The sequence below is a fragment of the Anopheles maculipalpis genome, chromosome 3RL, assembly GCF_943734695.1.
Source record: "Anopheles maculipalpis chromosome 3RL, idAnoMacuDA_375_x, whole genome shotgun sequence".
NCBI lineage: Eukaryota > Metazoa > Arthropoda > Insecta > Diptera > Culicidae > Anopheles > Anopheles maculipalpis.
This window is the reverse complement of record NC_064872.1, coordinates 61909106-61933023: the sequence shown is the minus strand read 5'-3', so window position 1 is coordinate 61933023 and position 23918 is coordinate 61909106. Positions and strand designations below refer to the sequence as shown.

The window sequence follows — 23918 nt, the reverse complement described above, 5'->3', positions numbered from 1 at the left end:
GTTCACTAACAATAAACCAAAAGACCAAAGAATCCTATGTTATAATAAGAAGTCTTAAACCGCTGATTCTGAGATCACTTCCGTAACTCACTACTCCCAGACGAGACGATACTCGCCTTAACGATGATGATACTCTAACGATTCCGGGGGTGCTCTAATGCTGTCTGATGGTAAAAATCCATTCACCGTACTCCTAGTAATCAGCGTGAAGTGTTGGATTATCCTGCTGATGTTTCGGATTTATAACAGCTTATCGATGATTTTCTCATTCGTGCAACGGACGATGACGAATTGTGCTGTTTAAAATACAATTTAACACTCTTTTTTTTTGTCTAAAGTAATTGTAAACCTTTTTTTTCTTTAATTGTAACATTCATTCAAAATTCTTATCTAATAGATCGCAGATGAGTCGATATAATATAATTCGACAACTTTTTTACGCTTAGAATTTTACATCTATTGGCTACAATAGGAGCTCGAATAATCCACTAAAAATGTACCGAAATTTGCAAATTATGTACATACACATGTTAGGAGAAAATCTCGGTAAACAGTTGAATTTTTTTGTTTTGTTGTATTACGTCGTGTTTTATGAGGAAAACAATTCTGTGTTTTTCAAGAATTTGAAGCTTTCCCTTTCTCCGAAGAAACACCAGAGTTGCTTATTATCGTATCCATATTAACCCTGTCTCGCTTTCCTTGCTAAATGTGAACAAGTTTTCTTGTATAATTCATCCGGCACTAGAGATAAACAGGAAACTTTGTCATTCTACTATGTACAACAGTTCTCACGTTACATGAAAAACCCAATAATGGTTTCATTCAACGTGTTCAAGCAATTTAAGTAACATTTTCGAGGATCCTAGTAAGAAACCTAAGAAAAAAAGAAGATATAATTTTCTGGAGCCTTTCCTTGTGGAGAAACTCTAAGTTAGGAATAAGCCTGATGGTATGAAGAATATGCAGAATAAAAAGAAAGTTAAATCGCTCAAAATATGTTCAGAAATAAAAGATAATAAAAAGCCCACCCCAAGTAGCTCTCACCGTTACGCATCCCTAACGTAGGAAGAATCTTAAATAATTAACAACAAAATCCTTTCGACTAAGAAAAAAATGACCACAAACCGCACACACTAAACGTACACTAGTAATTCTTCTCTCACATTCACCCATTCATTATCGTGAGTGTAATGCTTTAAAAAACACTAAGATGAGGCAAAAAGAAATAAAGTATGGAAAAAGTATCCTTATCATTTAGCAACGATTTCGCCTTTTCCTACTGTGTTCTGTGTTCGCCTTTTTCTACTGTTTCCTCTTTTTCTCTCATTCTATGCAAAGGAGCGCGCACAAATTTACTTCTCGTTCGCCGAAATATGATCGGGCCGTTCGCCGCGCGCAAATCGTTCCCACATTTTGTAGAACAACGTTTCCAATCCCTGTGCGTACTGTTTGCAATCGAAAAGTGGACTTTCACAGCGAGCTACCCACACCTTCGCCCGGATCGCCTTCAGATACTCTCGGTCGGTGCCAAGCTTAATGGCGATGTCCTGATACTCCTGGCGGGATTCGGCAATCAGCTCCGGACAGCCGAGCGTTGCCAGCTGTGATGCGGCAACTCTATGGACAAAAATGAGAATAAAGCACAAAGGATAAGTACACGGTATTCCAGCAATTTTGAACACTGTAGTATGGTTTTTTGCCGTTTGTCTTAATATTTTCTTCATAACTCAAAAACCCTCCTAAAAGGAGGGTTTTTGAGTCATTCCCATCCATTTTTGTTCCCGTCCCGAGTTTTTTTTACGTGTTCCTGGATATTTTTGTTCCAACAACAAGAACAAACATATGGGCATTCGTAACCAAAAAACTTCGAGATACCATGAATTCCAGATTAAAAGTTCAACCAAACCGGCTTTTTTTCTCTTACCTCGATGCCAATGTTTCGGCGGGAAGCGTTACCACCGGCGTTCCGGTCCACAGCACATCCATCGATGTCGTGTGTCCATTGCAGAGCGGCGTATCTAGGCAAACGTCCGCTAGCTGACCACGCCGCACATGTTCCTCCTTCGCGGCAACATTCGAGAAGATGATACGTCCCGCCGAAATACCCAACTGTTGGGCAGTGGCCTGAATGTTCGCCTCACCGACGGCCGGGAAACGGAGCAGCCAAAGTACCGAATTGGGCACGTGTTTTAAAATCGTTACCCAAGACTGTAACGTTAGTGGATCGATTTTGTACAGCTGATTGAAGTTACAGTACACGATCGCATCGTCCGGCAGGCCGTACTGTTGTCTCGTGGTGACGACAATGTTCTGCGGCACTTCCTCACCGGTTGCGGCCTTGTTGTTTGTCTGCGTTGTCGCCAGCCCATTCTGCACCACTACACCGTTGAGCGATGTTTGCACCTGTCCGGATGCAATCATCGTTTCGATCGGTGTCGTTGTTGGCAGCTCCGCTACCTTGTGCTGGATTTCGACCGGTTTGTTCGCGAGCACTACCTCTCGGACTGTTTTCACATCGGTACTTTCGACCAGAGGGGACAAATCGGTCGCATTGATTACGGCAACATTGTCCGCTAGCGAATTACTCTGCGTTTTGTTGCTGACAATGACGCGTTCCTTTAGATGTGGGAACATTTGCCGATGATCGCCGATGAAGTAAGTGTGTGGCATGTACGCTAACTTTTCACTGTACTGTGCTTCCAGTGCTAGCGGCGATGTGACCGCATCGGTCACGATGTAATCCATAAACGAGGCACCACTCGTGCCAGGATATCCGAGCCACATCACCTGTACCGGTGCGGGGCGTAGGGCAAAGATTTCATTCCGAGCACCCTTCGTGTAGCCGTTCATGTTGACCAAGATGTGGATACCGTCCGCGTGGATACGATCAGCCGCCTTTCCATTGCACGGCGTTTGCGACAAGTCGATGAAGTGTTCCGCTTCCCGGCTTATCTTCCCACGGAACGTTGTACCATCGTCGGGGCTGAGTGCGTAACAGAAAATTTCCACCCGTTTGCGATCGTGCAAACCGGGAATTGATTGCATCAAATGCGATGTCGGATGGTTGCCAAAATCGCTGCTTACGTATCCGATGCGAAGTCTACCATTAAGCTCGCGACCAAACTTGTACGGTGGTTTGTGCAAAACGTTAATCTTTTCCAGACACAAGTTCGCATGCCGGGCAGCGATCGTTTTGCGGAACTCGTGTGACAACGGGTACAACATGGAGTGATGCGGATGAACCGACGGTAGCCGATTCTTATCCAACTGATCGGCAACGATCGCCACCAGCTTCTTCATGCGTGCCTCATAATCGGTCCAGTCACAAACGATCTGCAAACAGTGGGCCAGATTACAGTATGCGTCCGGGAAATCGGGCTTCAGCTTCAGTGCCGTCCGGTACGATTGAATAGCCTCCGGAATGTTGCCCGAATCCTTGTGAATGCTAGCCAAATTGCTGTGAGCATCGGCAAACGCTGGATTGATTTGGATGGCGCGCGTATAGCACTGGAGTGCACCGGCCACATCCTGCATCTCCTTCAGCGTGTTGCCCATGTTGGAGTACGCATCGGCGAACGTGGGCTGGATACGAATTGCTTCCTTGTAGTGGAGAAGTGCCTCATTTAGCTTGCCCTGCTGCTGTAGCACCGAGGCAAGGTTCGAGTGTGCGGCCGCAAACTCTGGGAACACCTCAAGCGCTTTCAGGTACAGCCGGGTAGCTTCTTCGATGTAACCCTGTTCGCGCTTGATGTTGGCCAGATTGTTGAGTGAATCGGCATGGTTGGGGCAGAGCCGCAGGGCAATGTTGTAACATTCTTCTGCCTCCTTTACCTGGCCCTTTTCCTTCAACGCGTTTGCCAGATTGCAGTACGCGTCGGGGAAGTTGGGCTGTAAATCGATCGCACGCCGGTACGTATCGATCGCCAGATCGATGAGTCCCTGCTCGTAGTATACGCAGGCCAAATTTCCATGCACAACTGCATTGTTGGGCGATAGGTTTAGGGCGCGAAGATATGCTGCGACGGCTCTATAAAGTTTGAAGAAAATAAAACGAGGAAAAAAACAGTTATAGTAACGATTTTTACAATATAATTTAAATGTCTTAATCAATATTCTGAATTTCATGCGGCTTTAGTATTATTTTATAAGCGATTCAATCCAATATACAGTGGCAGCAGTTCAGTTTTCTAGTAAACAATGATGGATTCAAGTCGCGAATAAGTCAAAATTTTACTTTAGCAAGGTTTGACAAACATTCAGATTAATTTCATCAGCTGCGCTGCCTATCATCTCAATTTAAGTCGATTATTCCTATACCGGATCATGAAGCGACACGAGGAGACCGGCAAGGTTGTTCCAAAGATTACCTCGGACAAAAAACTGGCTGTCCGAACTCTTGTTGGTTGTTTAAGATGTGGAACGAAATGTCGTATGAAGTTGTGCGTGTGGCCTGTTCCAAAATTTCCAAAAGCGTCTACGGGCCATTATCAAATGAATAGACATAAATTAGGTGAAATGCAAGTTTAGTACTAATAGATGTTATTTAAATCGAATCGAAAGAAATCAAATTAAAGCTTTTAATTTTTATACATCAATAAAGTGTATCATTTGTACGATTCTACCCTGTAGTACACTATACTGAGGCTTTTTCTTGTATGTTTCACGCACAAATGCTAAAGTGAAACTTTCTTAGCGTGTCGAGTCTTTAAAAAAGGCCCACACTCCTCCACGCAAAACCAACGATGTGCCTAATTTATCTGGGATTGCTTTCGCAACGCAACAATAACCGGTCACACTTCACACAGGCCCACCCGCAAAACCCGAAATCCCTTTTACGGGGAGAGAAATCATTTACCGTGTTCAGGGTAAAAAAGTAAAAGAGCCCTTCAAAAATGTCTCCACCTAGGAAGGGATGAACTGACACATTCGTTCATTTCAATTTGGAGCTACCGTTTTCCGTTCCCTTTAAAAAAGGACCCCACCCGGGTTCTGTGCTCATGTTCCATGTACCATCCACGCAACACGCAAAAAAGGCATGCTTACACAAACGCGCGCACACACACACACACAGAGACTGGTTGGTTTCGGTCGCAAGTTCCGCAATTGAGCGGAACATAAAAGTGGAATAAATTGAAAACGGCTTTCACAAAACGCTCCGTCGTAACAGGATTAGAAGGATTATGTGCACGAACGGACGTCCCCGACACACTCAAGTTGATGTTGCGGGACGCGACACGCAGGACACTACTACACTCGCGGAAAGCGGACGAGTTTCAAATGCTAAGAATCAGTTTTCAATTTCTACCATCCTCTCCTGTCGGGCGGGAAGGATCCTTCACCTGACAACACCAACACGTCGACTAGATTCCCTCCTTCGTGATGATGGGTCGATACAGATCAACCGGTGCTGCTCCTCTACCAACTCCCTCCTAGACTACACCCTCTAGCCATCGTTTTACTGTCGTTGGTGGGGACGACAGGAAGTTTAATAAATTCCATTACATCAATAAGATTATTTTTAGCAAGCGCGTCCCAACTTCGATCTGCTTTTGCAGCGACAACGACCTACAAGATGGGAGACAACGGCAACCATGTGGCCGCCGCTGGGGACGATTCTGTTCGCACCAGAGGCAAGGCAAAACGATTTCCAAAAGCCTATTAAACTGTAAATAATGACGAGCGTTGAGAAGAGTAAGCTAACAAAGGTATACGCGTTAAGATTATACATCCTTAATCGAGCTCGGAACGGTTATTCATAATTCAATGAATTTTACAGAGCAAACCATCATGGGGGCTTCTCGCTTTAAGTATATTGAAAGCTAAGCTACACAAATTACAACGTATTCACAAAAAAGCTAAAATAAAATTCCCAAGTACAATCACTTCATCACTTCAGCGAGGAGCAGAAAAAAAGAAGACAGATTGGCATCCGTTATAAGTTGTCCCTTGGAATATGGGATAGTAGCGGTAAGGCTTCTCGACTCTGCTATGAATAGAAATTGGAATCTGGAGAAGAGTCTTGAGACATGTTTTGTGCGTGACTATTGTTGAATGATGTGATTCGCAGAAAACGCACATGCGACAACAGGCCATCACCCTAATAAACCTACACACATACGCCACGTTGAAGCAAATAAATAGCATCCTCAAAACTCTTCATTGAAATGCATCGTTGAGCCGAGAGTCTAGGATGTTAAAGACAGAAGCGAATGAAGAGTAAGCTGGAGCGCACCACACCACCATCCTCCCATCATATCGTACACAGAAACGGGGCAATACGTGACAGGGCGAAGAGGCAAAGATATAAAAATATGTAGAACAAAAAAAGTTGAGCACCACAAGAAAAGTGGCACGTGCAAATTAACGCAAATAAAATTGCATTGAAAGTTGTTCGTTGAAGAGGCCTTCCTAAAGATCATCCGTATGAAGAAGATGATTTTACTTCATGCTAGGAACATCACAATCTACTAAAAAGTGGCTCGTAAAGATCACGCACTCCCTTGGGCGGTATGAAAAGGATACGCACTAGCGATGGGTAAATCCTCATTTTTCCCAAACTCGAAATCCGAGACATTCCGGAGTTAACTTCGAAATTATGAACGGTCGGGAAAGAGGAGGTGATTTTCGAGCGTTGAACTATAAGTCGGGTTCTGTTGTTCGGATGTTTTCTTGGGTCTTTTTTGTCGGTTTTTTTGTAAAGCGTTAAAACAAGTTCAAAATGTACAAAGGTTGTGTTACAGTAGAAATAGTTTTTTGTTGAGTACAGAGATGCCAGAATCAACAGCGAGTTCGAGTTCGGATTTGAGTCCGAAGTAATATCCACAGTTGACTTCGAACTGATCCGGGAGTAATCTGCAGTTAATTCCGGAGTTAAAATTGGAGATCACTCCACATTCATCCGGAGTTATTTCCAGTTTTTATACGACGGAGTCGGAGTGGATTTATGAATCCACTCCATACTTGCCATCCCTATTACAAACCAAGAAAACCTCTCCCGCCCAAGGAGTAAGGATTAAAATCCTAGTGGGCGCGAATAGGCGACATGGACATAGAACATTCGATCGTTCACATATAAACAGCTTAGGCTATCTATTCCATTCTTCATGCCAACGCAACATCTTGATGACGAAGCTTAAATTTCGCCTACAGATGAAAAAAAAAACACGAAATCCATTTCACCGTTGGGCACAGAGAACATAAACATCATCGGCATTATTATTATTTTATCTTAAGTTTGGGTGGCGGCGTAGGACGATTTTTGTTTTCACATTCCTGGCACATACAAACAAACACATTCGTCGCAGGGTGGTTTCATATAATAGGCTCAATAGCGCTTCTCCCCATATGGTCCTTCCATGGCGCGCTCGAAGTATTGCTAACCTTTTGATGTAGAACTTAATCCAATCCAAACATCCTTCCTGGCTCGCTTTCAGCTCCGACAGGGAATTGTACGGATGGTACGGCGTTATCCGCACAATGGTGTAAATTACAATGCACTGATAATCCATCGTTGCTACTTGACACTTGAGGAGGTCACTATAGACCGGGGCAGAAGGCTTACTGCTAGGTACGGGCGTTACTACCGAGCTGCACCGTTTACCAGCATATCGTCAACCGATGGTAATTTTAATGGGATAGAAGAGGTTAATTCTGTTTGCACCGGATCTGTTCGTTCCACTTTTCACTCTCGAGATAATAATACTACAGGTCGACCTCTCAATTAAATATTTCGCCACCCTTTAAGCGAAACAGTTCTGGCAGGGCTGTAGGTACACAAATGAGAAATAGAATTCGCATGTAAACTAGCATCCCAATTTAACAGTTCGTTTGCATCACACACCCGCGCGAATTGGCAGCTTATGCCGTTCCCGTTTGGTCAATTCCTGAGGATTTTTGTTAGAGAGTGTTCCTTGCTGTTAAATCTTGTTGACATAGTTTTCCCTGGTAGATGTTGATTATTTGGCAACCATTCTCAATATACCTGGCAAATGGATACAGCCGACATGCATTAAAACTTCTGCATACACATGTCCAGATGGTGTATTAAAATAGGACATGACAGGCGAACACACATACACGCAAAATGTCAAAGTGGACACCGCAACCGCAACATCATTTCCCAGGAGGCTCACACCCATAACGAAACAAATAAATCAACTGCTCCTGCTTACCGTCGGTCGTCCTCCTACTGGTGTGGTCGACCTTCTGACTCATCACACTAGCTTACAATAAAACGCTTCATTTCTAACCTTCATCGAACCAATTGTAATTTCCTTCGGTTGTGCTTTTGATTGAATCGACGAGCACACAAAACTTACTCCGATATCTTTCCAGGAAAGTTCCAGGGGCTAAAATAAGATACAAATCTTCCTAACACAGGTAAAGAATTACATGCCCTTTTTGGTCGCCTGCTTGTTCCTTTCTCGTCCTTTTTTCTATCAATAAATTAAATGTCAGCAGGTTCAGTGTCAACGCTTTGTCACAGGAGGAACCTCTTCTCCTCCGTCGTTGGGGGCATATTTACCCTAGCCGTGCAATTAAATTTGCCATGCAAACAACAGCACCTGCTCGTATCTCTCTACTGATGATGATCCAATTAAAGAGACGCTCCACCAAAGGACTACCCTACCCGCGATCGACCAATACCGAGACTTCAATCTGGATAGCTCTGTATTACTGACAAAAGATTTACTATTCAGCGTTCATTCCGCTATCACTAGAGCAGATATACCTGGCTTACTAAAATAGTCTTATCTGATTACCAGTTAAAGTGAAGTTAAACAATGAAGGGCATTTTGACATCTTTTTGCACGGAATGACAAAGAACAGGAAACGAAATCTAAATTGCTGTCGTTTTAGTCCTAACGTGTGGTTATGGGTTGTGTCGTCTGCCCAACAGTTACACTGACAGTTCTGACAGTGTGTGACGGTTATCGGTTTGAATTTCCAACCGGTCATTAGGCGGTCAATTAAAATCATTAGGCGTCACCAAATATGGGTGCTTTCTAACCTCTTTTCTTTGCTATCGAGAGGTGTGCAATGCAGTCGAATTTTTAAAATTAGAACAATTTCCGTTCGAGAAGATTATGATGGGTACGTGTGGAAAATTATGTCAAAATGAAAATTAATTGATTGGCAAGAGAGTTTGGCAACGGTACAACTTCTAACAAGCAGGACACATGTTTATAGCGCACATGGTATGGGTACACACAGAAAACACAGTGCGATGCAACTGAATAGTCTCGTAAATCACACTATATTTTCACGAAAGAGCCGTCAAACGTAACGATCGTAAAACGCGACCACCAAAATGCATGTACCCAATCGCGTGAGGACGTTTTGAACAGTCAGCATCTCAATACCAAAAAATCTCGGCGATTATTTCACTGTTGAACATCAGGCAAATTGGCGAGTTACATTATTTACAATTTCAATTGAAATTACATTACTTAAACTTCACTAGATCATTTTTCGCGTTCCTCCTGTTAGGTAGCCATTTTAATCAAATAACGATCTAGCCTTGACACGTGCTTCATTAAACGCAACACACAACGACACGTCTCTACTAGTCTCCGTGTCTAATACTGACTTCCAAAAAACAGCTTTCCCAATGTTTGCACTCGCGGCTCGTCCAATGACGATTAACCATGCCCCGTCGCACGGTTGGAAGGTAAATAATACTTTACTTTATAGGCGAGAACACGCATTTCGTGTTACAATTGCAACAGAAAAAAATGACTTCAGTTTTGGGATGTCGTTGGAGTTGTGTATGAACACACGACAGCCAGATGACAGCCGCTGCCATAACCAATCGTTCGCCCAATTATTTATCACTTTCGTAATGATTAATTCGAAGTTACGCTCCAAACCGGTACACGAACGAACAAGCGAACTTGGGCAAGGGATCCGAATTTGAATGTACGTTAAGGATGACTGTACGCGCGGTGACTGACACACGAGCGACCGGTCGCAACCTTTTCCGGCATCAACCGAATCGACACTGTGCAAGTCGTCGCTGTTGATATGTTAAGGGCACAGAGAGCTGTATATCCCTTTAGGAAAAAAGGACATGCTTTTCTCTCGTGAACCATTTTCCTTACGTCCCATACTGGTTCTCTGTTTCTCTCATCAAATGCTCTCATTTGTACCGTACAATTTCTCTCGAATTCTGGCCGCGTGTTATACTACTACTTCCTGCGTTTGGTAGAACACCGCGTAGGAGACACGTAGTCCCCCTTCTCTACCCGCCCACTGTTGATCGCAAGAGCTTTTCATTCGCGCCAATCTGAATAGCAAGGCGTACTTCTTGGGTGCTACGCTGCTCTGAAACGCAAAAAAAAACCCCAGCGGGATACATGAAATAAAAATTGAGTGCAATTTTTCAAGAGTTTTCCAAACCTACCGTTAAAACACTCTTTGCGCTACCGTTGTGTATTGCTTTACCTGCCATTAGTAACCGGCAAATATGGAAGTTGCCTATAAGCAGCAGCAGCACTTCAGAAGCAAGAACTCCGAGCTGCTGAAGAGAATACAGTCGGTCGTGCTCACCGGGTTTTGTAGAGACAACGGGGAGAGGGGGAGCGGCAAAAGGACTCTCCCAGCCTCTTTAGAAACCATCGCGACGATGACGAATACATCATAGCAAAATTTGCCAACTTCTGCCATGGCCTCGTCGATGCGCCGTGGCAGAAAATGGGCACTTGAACGGGTGAGTTGAACCGAATCGCAGAAGCGTGAAATATTCAGAGGGAGGAAAAGGAATCTCACCGGTAAGCGGCCACCCTTTCACAGTGTGCCCCGCGCGCCATTTGGTTATGATTCTAAACGGATCGCGATATGGATTATCTTTACAAACAGGTGAAGAGGGAATTGCTGTTTCCAAGTTGGAAGGAATTGTTTTTCTCCCCGTGTCGGTGTGTGTTCGCACCCGCGCTCCATTCATTTGATACTCTGTTCCCTTTTTCATTCATTTCGTGCATGGTTGAGAGATTATTGAAGCATGTTAGATAAAAACATGAAGCCCTTCCGATCTCTTTCTGCTACTGACTGCTGGTAATTCTACGAAGAAAAAAAATGCAATCCTCCTCCAATAACTAGCACGGTTCAGAGAATCGAATCGAAAAATAGGATCACACTACTTTTGAGGTTTCCTTTTTTACAATGTATATACTGCGTTTCGATAGAGCGTGTGGTCTGTTTAAGTGCAATATCGCAATCAAAACAGAACACCACTAAATTCATCCAGCGAGACTGTAATCGAACCATGTGGCATATATGACAGCGGTGCACGATAACTAACTAAATTATGCAATGACAGAAATGAAGGATAATAACTGCACTTTGCTATACATACATCCACAGACAGACAAGTGCTTCTATCTAGACAAACAGGGACATGCAATACAACTATCCCAACCTGACTGTAATACGCGCGACCTATGTACCTGGTGGTTCCTGATCGTACTTGAAAGATAAAACATTATTAAAAATGGATCGTCTCCCGCTTGATTCCATTCTATTGTTAATCGATGTGAAACCTGGTAGTCATGCTGTGTGTGTGTATGTTTATCATTTCTATTCTGCTTCACCATATCTCTCTAGTTGATCCTAAACGGATCCAGGTCACGTGAGAAATCAATTTAAAATACACATTTGTCTTCTAATGCATACCCTACACACCACAAAAATAAAATACTAAACAGAAACAACGTCAGACAGCATAACGAGTGATGATCCACCTCTCGAAAAGAGGGAGCTCTGTATCAGTGAAGTCAAACTCATTTTGTTGCACGGGGCGCATCAAAATGAGCGACGCTAATGGACGCAAAAGACAACTATCATCCTTTTTTTCAGCTTTTCTCTCGTGAACCATTTTCCTTACGTCCCATACTGGTTCTCTGTTTCTCTCATCAAATGCTCTCATTTGTACCGTACAATTTCTCTCGAATTCTGGCCGCGTGTTATACTACTACTTCCTGCGTTTGGTAGAACACCGCGTAGGAGACACGTAGTCCCCCTTCTCTACCCGCCCACTGTTGATCGCAAGAGCTTTTCATTCGCGCCAATCTGAATAGCAAGGCGTACTTCTTGGGTGCTACGCTGCTCTGAAACGCAAAAAAAAACCCCAGCGGGATACATGAAATAAAAATTGAGTGCAATTTTTCAAGAGTTTTCCAAACCTACCGTTAAAACACTCTTTGCGCTACCGTTGTGTATTGCTTTACCTGCCATTAGTAACCGGCAAATATGGAAGTTGCCTATAAGCAGCAGCAGCACTTCAGAAGCAAGAACTCCGAGCTGCTGAAGAGAATACAGTCGGTCGTGCTCACCGGGTTTTGTAGAGACAACGGGGAGAGGGGGAGCGGCAAAAGGACTCTCCCAGCCTCTTTAGAAACCATCGCGACGATGACGAATACATCATAGCAAAATTTGCCAACTTCTGCCATGGCCTCGTCGATGCGCCGTGGCAGAAAATGGGCACTTGAACGGGTGAGTTGAACCGAATCGCAGAAGCGTGAAATATTCAGAGGGAGGAAAAGGAATCTCACCGGTAAGCGGCCACCCTTTCACAGTGTGCCCCGCGCGCCATTTGGTTATGATTCTAAACGGATCGCGATATGGATTATCTTTACAAACAGGTGAAGAGGGAATTGCTGTTTCCAAGTTGGAAGGAATTGTTTTTCTCCCCGTGTCGGTGTGTGTTCGCACCCGCGCTCCATTCATTTGATACTCTGTTCCCTTTTTCATTCATTTCGTGCATGGTTGAGAGATTATTGAAGCATGTTAGATAAAAACATGAAGCCCTTCCGATCTCTTTCTGCTACTGACTGCTGGTAATTCTACGAAGAAAAAAAATGCAATCCTCCTCCAATAACTAGCACGGTTCAGAGAATCGAATCGAAAAATAGGATCACACTACTTTTGAGGTTTCCTTTTTTACAATGTATATACTGCGTTTCGATAGAGCGTGTGGTCTGTTTAAGTGCAATATCGCAATCAAAACAGAACACCACTAAATTCATCCAGCGAGACTGTAATCGAACCATGTGGCATATATGACAGCGGTGCACGATAACTAACTAAATTATGCAATGACAGAAATGAAGGATAATAACTGCACTTTGCTATACATACATCCACAGACAGACAAGTGCTTCTATCTAGACAAACAGGGACATGCAATACAACTATCCCAACCTGACTGTAATACGCGCGACCTATGTACCTGGTGGTTCCTGATCGTACTTGAAAGATAAAACATTATTAAAAATGGATCGTCTCCCGCTTGATTCCATTCTATTGTTAATCGATGTGAAACCTGGTAGTCATGCTGTGTGTGTGTATGTTTATCATTTCTATTCTGCTTCACCATATCTCTCTAGTTGATCCTAAACGGATCCAGGTCACGTGAGAAATCAATTTAAAATACACATTTGTCTTCTAATGCATACCCTACACACCACAAAAATAAAATACTAAACAGAAACAACGTCAGACAGCATAACGAGTGATGATCCACCTCTCGAAAAGAGGGAGCTCTGTATCAGTGAAGTCAAACTCATTTTGTTGCACGGGGCGCATCAAAATGAGCGACGCTAATGGACGCAAAAGACAACTATCATCCCAAAAAAAAAAAAGAAAATCTTTGAAGCGAATTATAATTTGCTTCGGGAACTATGTGGCACTTTTCATGTGAATGAATCGATAACGATTTCGGTCTAAAATGCTCAACAAATAATGAATTTCTACTAAAGCATTTATGAATACAGCCACTAGATAAATGTCGTCCACATTGGCCTTGGCCGAAGATAAACTATTTCACTTATGCACGTACCCGGTCATCCAGGTAAGGGTCTCATCATTTAAGAAAGTTTTTCGAGCTAATTTGAGGATTGTTTGCAACTGCTTCAAAACTTAATCGTTGAGCTTTGAGGAAACTTAATTCAAAGCTAAGCTTGAGCTCTTGGAACAATTGGATTTTATATCGGTGCTGATGTAACCTGCAATGTCAAGACTCAAAATTTATCCCAAAGTTAAGTTTACGAGAGAATAAACTCTTGTGAAAGGGCTATTTGATCGGGAGATATTGAGCGCGACCAGTTTCCGCGAATATACGAACCATGTTGCGAAAATTTCTCCTCGAATCACAACCCTACCTTGGACCATCCAGCGGGCGAAATTGTTGGATATCTTCGTGATAATTTGCAAAGATACATTTGATGATATGCTTCAACAAAATCGCCAAGTCAACGGTGAATGTTCGAAAATGTCTATTGGAAAACTTTTTTGTTAAAATGCTGTTGCTGTTCAATTTGAAAGGGCTTGCTGGCCTGTATGTTTGACATGCCTGTTTTAAATTATCGATGCGTGCCGTACCACATCAAAATAAAATGCAATGTCCTTGCTTAAGAGTTACACAGATGCGTGTGCCTGGCGTGCAACATACACGAATCTGACGGAACGGCTGAAAAACTTTACTCATGTGGCGGTGAGTTTTATTTTTAAGACCACACCATCATCCGATATAGGGGAGATGTGATATTTCTGTCGAGTTGCAAACTCCACTGAACGAGAGATGATAATATCGACATGCGCTATTTATATATGTACACCCAGATGCATATCTCGTTGAAAACATCGGTTAATTAGAATTGAAGAAGGGAGCATCACCACGAAAGAAGGGAACCTTTGCATCACAGCAGAAACATGACCCATCTAATACGGAATCTCTTTAATATAATTATGATACCGGGACACTCAATATGCAAAACACTCACCTGTCGAAGATGCGGGCTTCCTTCAGCACGTTGCCCAGATTGATGTAGGCATCGAGGAAGTTCGGGTCGAGCGCAACCGCTTTCTCGAAGTGATGTATCGCCAGCCATATCTCACCCTGCGCATTGAAGACACAACCGAGATTGCTCCAGGCGACCGCAAAGTCTGGTCTAGTTTCGATGGCTTTCAGATAGCATGCCTATACACACAACCGTATCAAATCGTGTAATAAAACACCGACACGACACACATACGCCAACCAGGCCCCCCGGTAGAATATGCGTGTGGTGCAGCAGTTTTGGAATGGATTTTGCGAGGATTTTTAAATTGTGTGAGTGTGTGTTCGTTATTAATTAAAAAATAAAACAAGTAACAACAAAAAGTGTGCACAAATTTTTTGATTTGGTTCATTTTCAAACATGTTTCAGTAGTAAGGTGGGTAATACGATAGAGAGGTATCAAAAAAGAATGAGAAAAAGAAAAGACATAGGAAAAATAGATTAGTACTTCGGGCGGCTTCGGTCTAAACATTTAATGTGTTATTGAAACGATTTATGGATCATATCCGTCTTCTCTTTTGGTTGTTGTTTTTACTCATGAACATGAACCAAAACGGGGTTTGGTGTGGTGGAGAGCGTACAATATATTGCTTTTAATGAACAAATTATAATGAATATACTTGTAATGGTGACTAAAACAACTTTTTTTTCAAAATAAATAACCAAAAACAAAAAAAAACTATGGGAAAAAAATAACAGAAAACTAGTGCTTTTTAGAAAAATGGGAAGTGAGAGTAGAAAGTGGTCGCAACATAAAGGCCGGAGATAGCTTCTTGGTATGAATGGTTAGGAACTTATAAATTTCTTCCACATGACATAAGTCATTGGCCAAGATCCTTTCAAAATTTGATTGTTGTTAACTTAAACGAATGGCAAAAATATATTTATTACAAGCAGATTTTTTGTGCTAATTGTTTCCCTTACTGTGGTATCGCTCATTCGACAAAGATCGCAAAATTCCATACATAAGCTCATTTTATATACCAGCTAATCTAGCATCGCCGTAAGCTCGGGATACAATTGCAACCACTTTCTAGTTCTCTCTCTCCCTCTCCCTCATTCCATCAGTAGTCACGGTTTCCCGCATGTGCAAAATGCGCTCTTATTTTCGCCCTCGCAGACTTCCTTTATAAACTCAAAGAGTGTAACTGATTCATATTCTTTTTCTCTAGTGTTTGAGTGCATAGTTCCACACGCACGCACGTATCTCCGCCCTCCCTTCGGTGTAACCGGTCGACGCCCGATCATCATCACCAGGTCTGCGCCAAGAGCCGCTGAAAAACTGAATGGTTTTTCGGTTGATTTAGAGCATATACGAATACGGCGACACTGCTTGATTGCTTCGGCGCGCTACTGCAAATCTGCCGCTGAATACGGTCGCTCGTCCCTTGCTGTTTTGCTTCCTACTGGTAAATGAAGTGGCCCGCCGACTTCAACTTTTCTTTTAAGCACATTCGCCAAAAGTGCACACGCGGCCGGAAGAAAGAAGTTGGATGGAAGAAATACACAGAAACGGGCGCGCGCGTATGCAAAAATGCACACACCATAATATCAACCAAAACCCACTAAACCGGTACACACGAGAACTGTCGCATGCTCAAAGAGCAAATGTGTGAATGGAAATCGTGTGACGACAAGTCCGGTTGTTTTGGAACGCGCGGCAGGATGTTGTAGAAATAAAAAAAAAACAACCTTTAAACAGCTACAAAATGTGCCTAAGAAAATATGATGTTTGTTTTCTGTTTTCTATACATTTTCTCATTTGGTGTCTGCCGCCGTGAGCAGAAGAAGCAGCAGGCGCGTGTGGCAGTTATTGCTGATTTGTTTCCAGGCTGTCTGCAAAAAAAAGGACGACGGTGGCGTCTGTGTCGGCAGTGGTTGAGGATGAGCTAATGAGTAAAGGGGACACTGTATACAAGCGAGATTCATTAGCTGGATCAGCGAGGCGAAGGGTGAAATTGTTGGCGGCTCGTAAATGCCCTATGCGCAATGCAATGTGAAGCAATGTAAAAGGATGAATATTAGGAGTTAATCAACACAGCAGAATCCAACAACACACATATACGTGTGTTGTTTGACAGATTTTCTCTGAAAATTGAACAGCTGTTGAAGTCGTTAAAATACATGATGATTTTTTGCTTTGTTTTGTATCGTTCGCCATTATCATATTGCTAACATATGAATTGATGGCAAATGTATAATCATTACAACTTTAGTGTTACTATTATGTCCTGAAGCAAATCACACAAAAGACGTGCGTAGATGTTGAAGTGAATGATGATACATTTGAATATACAATTTATATTTCTCAAGCAATATGATAATTAGAAGTAGTGGAACATGGATTAGTGGCAGTAACTAGTATTTTTTGTCGAATTTGGTCTATAATGCTTCGTTCGATCATCTACATTTGATTCAGTTCAAGTATCTTAAGCATGGCTAAACCAGAGCCATTATTAGAACAGCATGTCAAATGTCATTTTTTAGGAGTAAATGCGACATCTTTATGAGTTAACGTATGCATCAGAAAAATAAAACAGTTTTCTAAGGATAATTCAACAAAATGCACCTTCAACCTACAACAAAACTTGCTACAGATAACTCAAAAATGTTGAGTTATACTACACAATAAAGTATGAGAAGGCTCACGGGAGTTATGACGATCTCCATAGAAAGGGTATTTTTCACATGGCCCATTTGGTTTGGGTTTGACATTGAGTTTTTTTTACTTACTAAATCAAATCTTGTCCAGAAAATACTGTACCGTTTGAACGGATATTCTCATCACTGGATTGGAAAGGCCACTAAGACCCTTTCCTCTTTGGTTTTATTTAATTCAAAACAAATTAAATTTACAAAAAAAAGCTAAATTGAGCATGGTTAGCGATTAGAAAGTCTTGAATTTCACGACTATGTTGACGGGGGAGTAAAATTTGAAGTATACATGAAAAGATGAACAAACGGTGTATTCCAAATAATAGTTTCAAAGTTGATAGCTTCCGTTATCCTTCGAATAACGGGTGGAAATCCTAAGCTTTTAATACACGTGACTGACGTATGCTCTCTCAGATACACCATTATTGGACTTCACCCATATGAGCAAATCAGATCCTTCTATAATCAATTAAGAGAGGTAAGAATATTTTAATAACTTTAATAGCATCTTACCATTATAAAGATGTGTCAAACCTGAATAAAATGTTAAAAAAATATATTCAAAATATTTAATTAAAAATCCAAATGCAAAAATTCTAGTCACAATGCTATGGGGACAGAATTATAAATACAAAAAAAATAGCAAATCATCATGTATAGTATCAATTTAACTAAAAATAAGTTTTTATAGGCCGGCAAAATGAATAGATTGTAACTTAGATCTACAAAATCGTGTTGACAATATTAATACAATCGATTCATTTTACATCACGACAAAAGAAGCCTAAAACAAAACAATCACTTATAACTCGATCCATTACTGGTATCTGTACAGAGATTGTTTTAGCCTTCTTTAATAATATACATCACAGAAAAAGGGAGATGAAATATCCTAGAAACTAATAAGAGAAGAAATACACGCTAACATGCAATATTCAGAGAAAATCTGTCAAACGGGATCGGGTTCTGCATATGCTGTCTGCCGTGCTCCTTCCTTTTCATTGGCTTCATCAATTACTGGACTGCAACCACCTGATTTTGCCTGCCATTATCAATGTCCGCTAAAAATTGATTCCTATAAAATGTTTTACTGTAAATGTTTATCCGCCTATATGTAGCTGTTTAATGGTTAGATTTTTTTTCATAACATCCTACCGCATTTCAATTGCAAACCTCAAATACATTTTTCCACAAAACTGCAATTGCCAAATTGCGTTAAGATAATAACGATTAGAAACAAAGATATTTTCGAACAGTGATAAGGGGTTTGCAATTGAAGTTTGAAAAAATAGATCATAGATACAGGTATTGTGAATAGAATAGAGAGAAAGAAATTAAAATGCAGCCAGGGACGTAGCCTAAATATAATAGACTTATATGGTATTTGTTGATGAGTCAGCACAACTACAGTCGTTGATCGCTTCGACCGGAATTACTGTCAGGGATGCGGATACGTGAAGACGGCGTGTGGATGCACATTTTATATCGTTGCATATGTTATACGTGTTGATAGGTAAATTTGTATATGCGCTTATGCTCCGTTTGCAAGATAAATAGTAAAGTGACTACATCTACATCATATATAACACATGTCCAAACGATTCCGCGTCCTAGTTCCAAGGCTTCAAAAAATGCTGGAGATATTGTAAAACATTATTTTCAAAATGTCAAGCCTTGCAACTAAGAAAGTGGAAGAAACGATTTCCTTAAGAATAAAAATCTGTTACAGTCTCTGGAGAGTTATGCTAAAGAAAAATCTTATACTATAGAAAGTATGAATTCATGTGTTTGATACTAGCAAGACAAGAACACGATTCTATTGGAATCTTCGTTGTACAAAAAAAATGGCCACTTCCACCAGAAAACATCATGAGCATGCGAGAGATCCCATAGCAGAGTTCTTGTCCTTAGAGCATCCAACATGTTACGTTACCTGCCGCGATCAGGTGACCCGGAAGAAGGTTATTAAATTATCGTATCATTGCGATGATATGCCGCTGCCCCACCGGCGCGTAGAAATACTGCTGCAACAGCTACACCCGGCACACACGCACCGTTTTATCATAATTTTTGCTGCCATTTCTGATCGGCCGGTTCCACGTTTTGTTTTTTGTTTTTGTATTGATACAACAAAAAATAATGTTTGATGGTGGTAAGCGTTTCAATCGCACACGCTGGATTGTGCGCCGAAAACTGTATTACAGTCGAGCAATTTTTGCATTCGATTCATAAAGCTCTCCATTCGATTGAAACGCTCATCACGTCATGCAATATAATAAACTAAAGTTATGGTCGTGCGGCATCATCTCGTGCTGAAATAGTTTAGGGCAAGAATCGTAATATGATCAATCAGATTTGGTTTCTTTTGTTTCTTCTTCCATCTACTCCGCCGTCTTCCAACGGACCACTCGAAGCATCCATCATGACCCGCGCGTAATAAACACAACCATACCAACAACCACACACATACTACACGACGGTCGGTATTGAGCTAATGCGATTTTAAATGGTTTTTCTGGACGTTTTCTATTTTTTTAGGTTGTTGTTTGAAGAATGGACCAAAAACATAACGGATGAATCGTGACGATAGTTGTGTGTTTGTCAGATTATTGCACCTTGATTGACTTTCTTATTATTTACAGGTTTACAAGGCCGGTTCAACCGTTTGAATTCCAATCTGTCACAAATTTAAAGTTAGCTAAAGTGTCTCTATTTTTTATGTATATTAATTTGATAATAATTTCACATCAGCCACACGTTAGATCTAACCTTGATCTTGAAATTATAAAATTGCACTCTACAGATTATCTTTTGCATGGTCATTCATATAGGAGATACTTCCTTTGAGAAATTTCTTCCAAAAGCTGTTAGCAACACACAACTATCGCCACACACAACACAATCAATGACACGAAAAATGAATAATGAAAATGACTACCTTTTCTCTTCTCTTTTGGATGAAGAAAGGCACATTACTTACCTTCGCTTCGTCTAGCCGACCAAGTGCTTTCAACAGATTTCCCAAATCACTTCGCACACAGTACAGATCCTGATGAGAGAAAAGAACGAAACAAACGGTTGATATGATATGGTTCCATTATAAGATAACACATACACCCACGCTCCACACAAGCTTTAGCGAATAAATTCGCTCAACTAACCGGGTTGTATTGCAGAGCGGTGACGTACGCTTGTACTGCCTGTTCCATGTCACGGGCTGCAACTAATGCAGCGGCCAGGTTGATATACCCGTCAATGAAATCGGGCTTCAGACGCACTGCATGTCGGTAGTTTTCTAGGGCTTCCTGAAGCTGACCGCGCTCCTTATAAACATTGCCCAGATTGCTGTGCAAGGGCACGAAAATGTCACACGAAGAAAAACAAAACCGTCCCCAGGAAGAGAGAGAGAGAGAGAGAGAGAGAGAGAGAGAAAATTACAAAAGTATGTTATAGAGTGTCCAAGCTACTACTTTGTTGCCTCAATGCGCACTCATTATCAGGCACGCCTTACCTGTACGCTTCGGCGAGCAGAGGATTTTGTTTAATGGCCAGCGTAGAAAATTGTGCTGATTTGTCCAACCGTCTGCACTGGAAGTGGATCGACGACAGTAGCAGCAGTACGCCGGTGTTGTTGCTTTCCTGGCGCCACAGCTGCATGCAGTGGCGTTCGGCATTTTCGTAATCAACCGCCTGATACTCTCGGTGTGCCAGCTCCAACAGTCCTGCAAAAACGTGGTAAAACGAACACACACCAAAAAAAAAAAAGACAAAGTTTAGTAAAAGATGTTTCCGTTTTCCAATAATAGCACAAACAGGCTGGCCGGTGAGTGTCGCTAAAATAAACTCCAGATGTTCTCTTTTCATGGTCACACACAGGGGACGAGGAAATTTGTAAAAAAAAAGGCAAATATTCTGCTCTTGTAACCCGCAAAAGGTGGATGAGTCTAGCGAATGTCAGGGGGAGGAAGTGCAATAAACGTGACTATTACATGGAACTTCTAACCAGCATTCTACTGCTTCATTTGCGCCCCGTGGTAGTGTGCATTGTAATATTTTAGTACCAGTACTATCGCTTTATCGGTACGGGGAGTAGTCACGTTGCACGGCGAGAAAACTGCAGCAATAGATGTGCTAAGAAAGAGCATCGGTGCGCTAGCGTGAAAGAGAGCCACACATCGAAAGCGCGTGACCGCCGGGTGTGTTTGTTGAGGAAAATCAATATGCGCGTTGTGTCGTATGACAGCGGTCTGTCCTTGAGGGACAAAACCAGGGAGAACCTTAAAAAGATGCAGTTTTTTTTAAATTAATTCTGGTGTTGCCTCCTATTGCTAAACCTTTCATGAGGCAAGCAAATCCTTTCCTGATAACGGAGAGATTATATGTTTACCTAACGTTAAAAATGTTTACATCCCAACAACAGTCCCTACTATGCGCGCCGCGGTCCAAATTGATTTCGTTTTCTAATCCATTAATCTCCACAAACCAGACCGAGTGAATGTCCCGGGAGTCTTTTTTGTTGTGTCTCTATATCTACCGCTACACCGAAAAACATTCAAAACGGTGGAATCTTCTCGATAGGGAAAGGAACACACTTTACACACGCACACACAACACTTACCAGCAGAAGACAGCTGATTCGCTGCATCCATTTTCACCGCAATGCTTTGCTGCTGCTGCTGCTGTTGTGCTGCTAGGGCCGCAGTCTGGGGCGATCCACCTTGCGCTTGTACTGCTCCGGACATTTGTCCCTGCATCTTAATTGCTTCTATTTTGCGACGCTTCCGTGTAAGTTCACTGTCGACAGCTGCAGTTATCTGTACAATCCCAACGGATGATGACGATGAATGGTATGGGGGTTCGATCAATTTACCACATTTTACACCACACCACGACGACGGAGCGGAACGGAACCAATAAAAAAAAGCACAGAACAGAGAGCAAATCGCTCGTCGTTAGTATCGGTTTGTTATATAAACTCCACACTCCAGAAGAGATTAACACCTTTTTCGTCTGCTTCAGCCCACTGATTGTAATGTAACTCTCTGTACGTGCTTACAAAGCGGTTTTTTACCCTTTTGCTGCGTTTTATTAATGCTGAGCGTTTGCAAATCAAACACCACACCAACTAATCGCCATCTTTTTTCAAGAATTATCGTCGTCAGCGCGTACCCGTTGCTTTGCCAGCTATGCGCTCGCAGCTGCCATTCCATTAGTAGCAACCTGTCCCGCTCTAATCAGGGTGGTGCTTTCTCTTTCTTGCCGATGCTCATCAGAAGCAATAGAACACAAACTTGCTATGCTCCCTTCCCATTGAGCGCCAGTCCCCGTCGCGTTTTCGAAGCGCAGTGCGCAACAGCGAGAGTGTGCGTTTATACTGCTCACTACGTCACTTCACGTCCATCAAGAGCAATGAACTTTTCATCATTATTATCGCGCATCATATCGAATTTCATGAACGGACAATCGTTCTAGAACGTTTGATGGAAAACTTCCTAAAATGCGTAATTCCTCTAACTATTATAAAAGCCGTCAACAAAAATACAATTCAACCTTGCAAAACCTCGCTCGCTGTACGCTTTCACCTTGGACAAAGAGCTAAGGGGGCCAATTTTTATTGACCAATCAGTGCTGACGAAAGGTGTCCCTGCTCTTCTTTTGTGTCTTCACTGCTTTCCGACCCGTTCGACGAAATCCCTCTCCCCATCATCTCCCCACTCACACTCCCCCTTTCTTACCGCATGTAAATTTTCCACTTGATCTGATTCGCCTTCGGTGCCGTTACTGTTGTTGTTGTTGGTAATGATGTAGTACACAGTCTGATAAGAATATTTTCCTACGCCATTTTCTGCATTTTCCACTGAGGACATTGTTTCTTTGCCACGACACGCGTTTTCGATACGGGGCGACTCGGTGGGTGAGACAGCTCTACTACACTTTCACATATACCTATACGCATACGCACGCAAAAGCAGTACGCACTCGTTCAGATGGGGTTACTATTGCGATTGAGCTCTAAATTCGTCGCCTGTCCCTACGTAACTTCAATTGCAAAGTACAATTCGTTGATTAGTGTCCGCAGATGGCATAGATGATATCACTTTCCTAATAGCTCTATCTTTTAAAAGCTGGATTGCCGCAAAGGATTTACTATTTCACTGAAAATCGATTTCTCTCGACGGGGGATGGATCTGTTTTGCACGACCGTTTCCAAGTTATTTCCACAGCAACCTCAATCAACCAGCGAAGTACAGAGTCGGTAATCACGAGCGAAGAGGAAAAACACTTGATGCATTCAGGGCAGACAGTTTCCCAATGAACAATCCGTCCCGTTCACAACCGGACGATGTAAACTCTGTCGGAACAGCAAAGTTTCAAATTGTGCCCGAGAGTTGGTAACGCGTTTCGGGCAATTTTTCCTTCGAAAATAAG

The 23918-nt window shown here is 42.2% G+C and overlaps 3 protein-coding genes across 3 annotated transcripts in view; 1 reads left to right on the top strand and 2 right to left on the bottom strand.

The window, feature by feature from the left end:
* The window catches only part of LOC126562998 (peflin), a 34597-nt gene extending 18564 nt beyond the window's left edge, over positions 1-16033 (bottom strand). The window contains exon 1 of the mRNA XM_050219606.1: positions 16028-16033. The gene's annotated coding sequence lies outside the window, so the exon portion shown is untranslated. The remainder of the gene's footprint in view (positions 1-16027) is intronic.
* The window catches only part of LOC126562617 (peroxisomal targeting signal 2 receptor), a 491929-nt gene that overhangs the window by 322836 nt on the left and 145175 nt on the right, over positions 1-23918 (top strand). The gene's annotated exons all lie outside the window — the stretch shown is intronic.
* On the bottom strand, positions 1353-23431 carry LOC126561481 (UDP-N-acetylglucosamine--peptide N-acetylglucosaminyltransferase 110 kDa subunit). The gene is made up of 8 exons (XM_050217654.1): positions 23225-23431; positions 22108-22303; positions 21001-21211; positions 20651-20834; positions 20470-20538; positions 14778-14974; positions 1925-4027; positions 1353-1617 (listed from the first exon to the last, which is right to left on the bottom strand). Exons 1-8 carry the CDS (start codon positions 23354-23356, stop codon positions 1353-1355), a joined length of 3357 nt encoding a protein of 1118 aa, XP_050073611.1. The 5' UTR covers positions 23357-23431.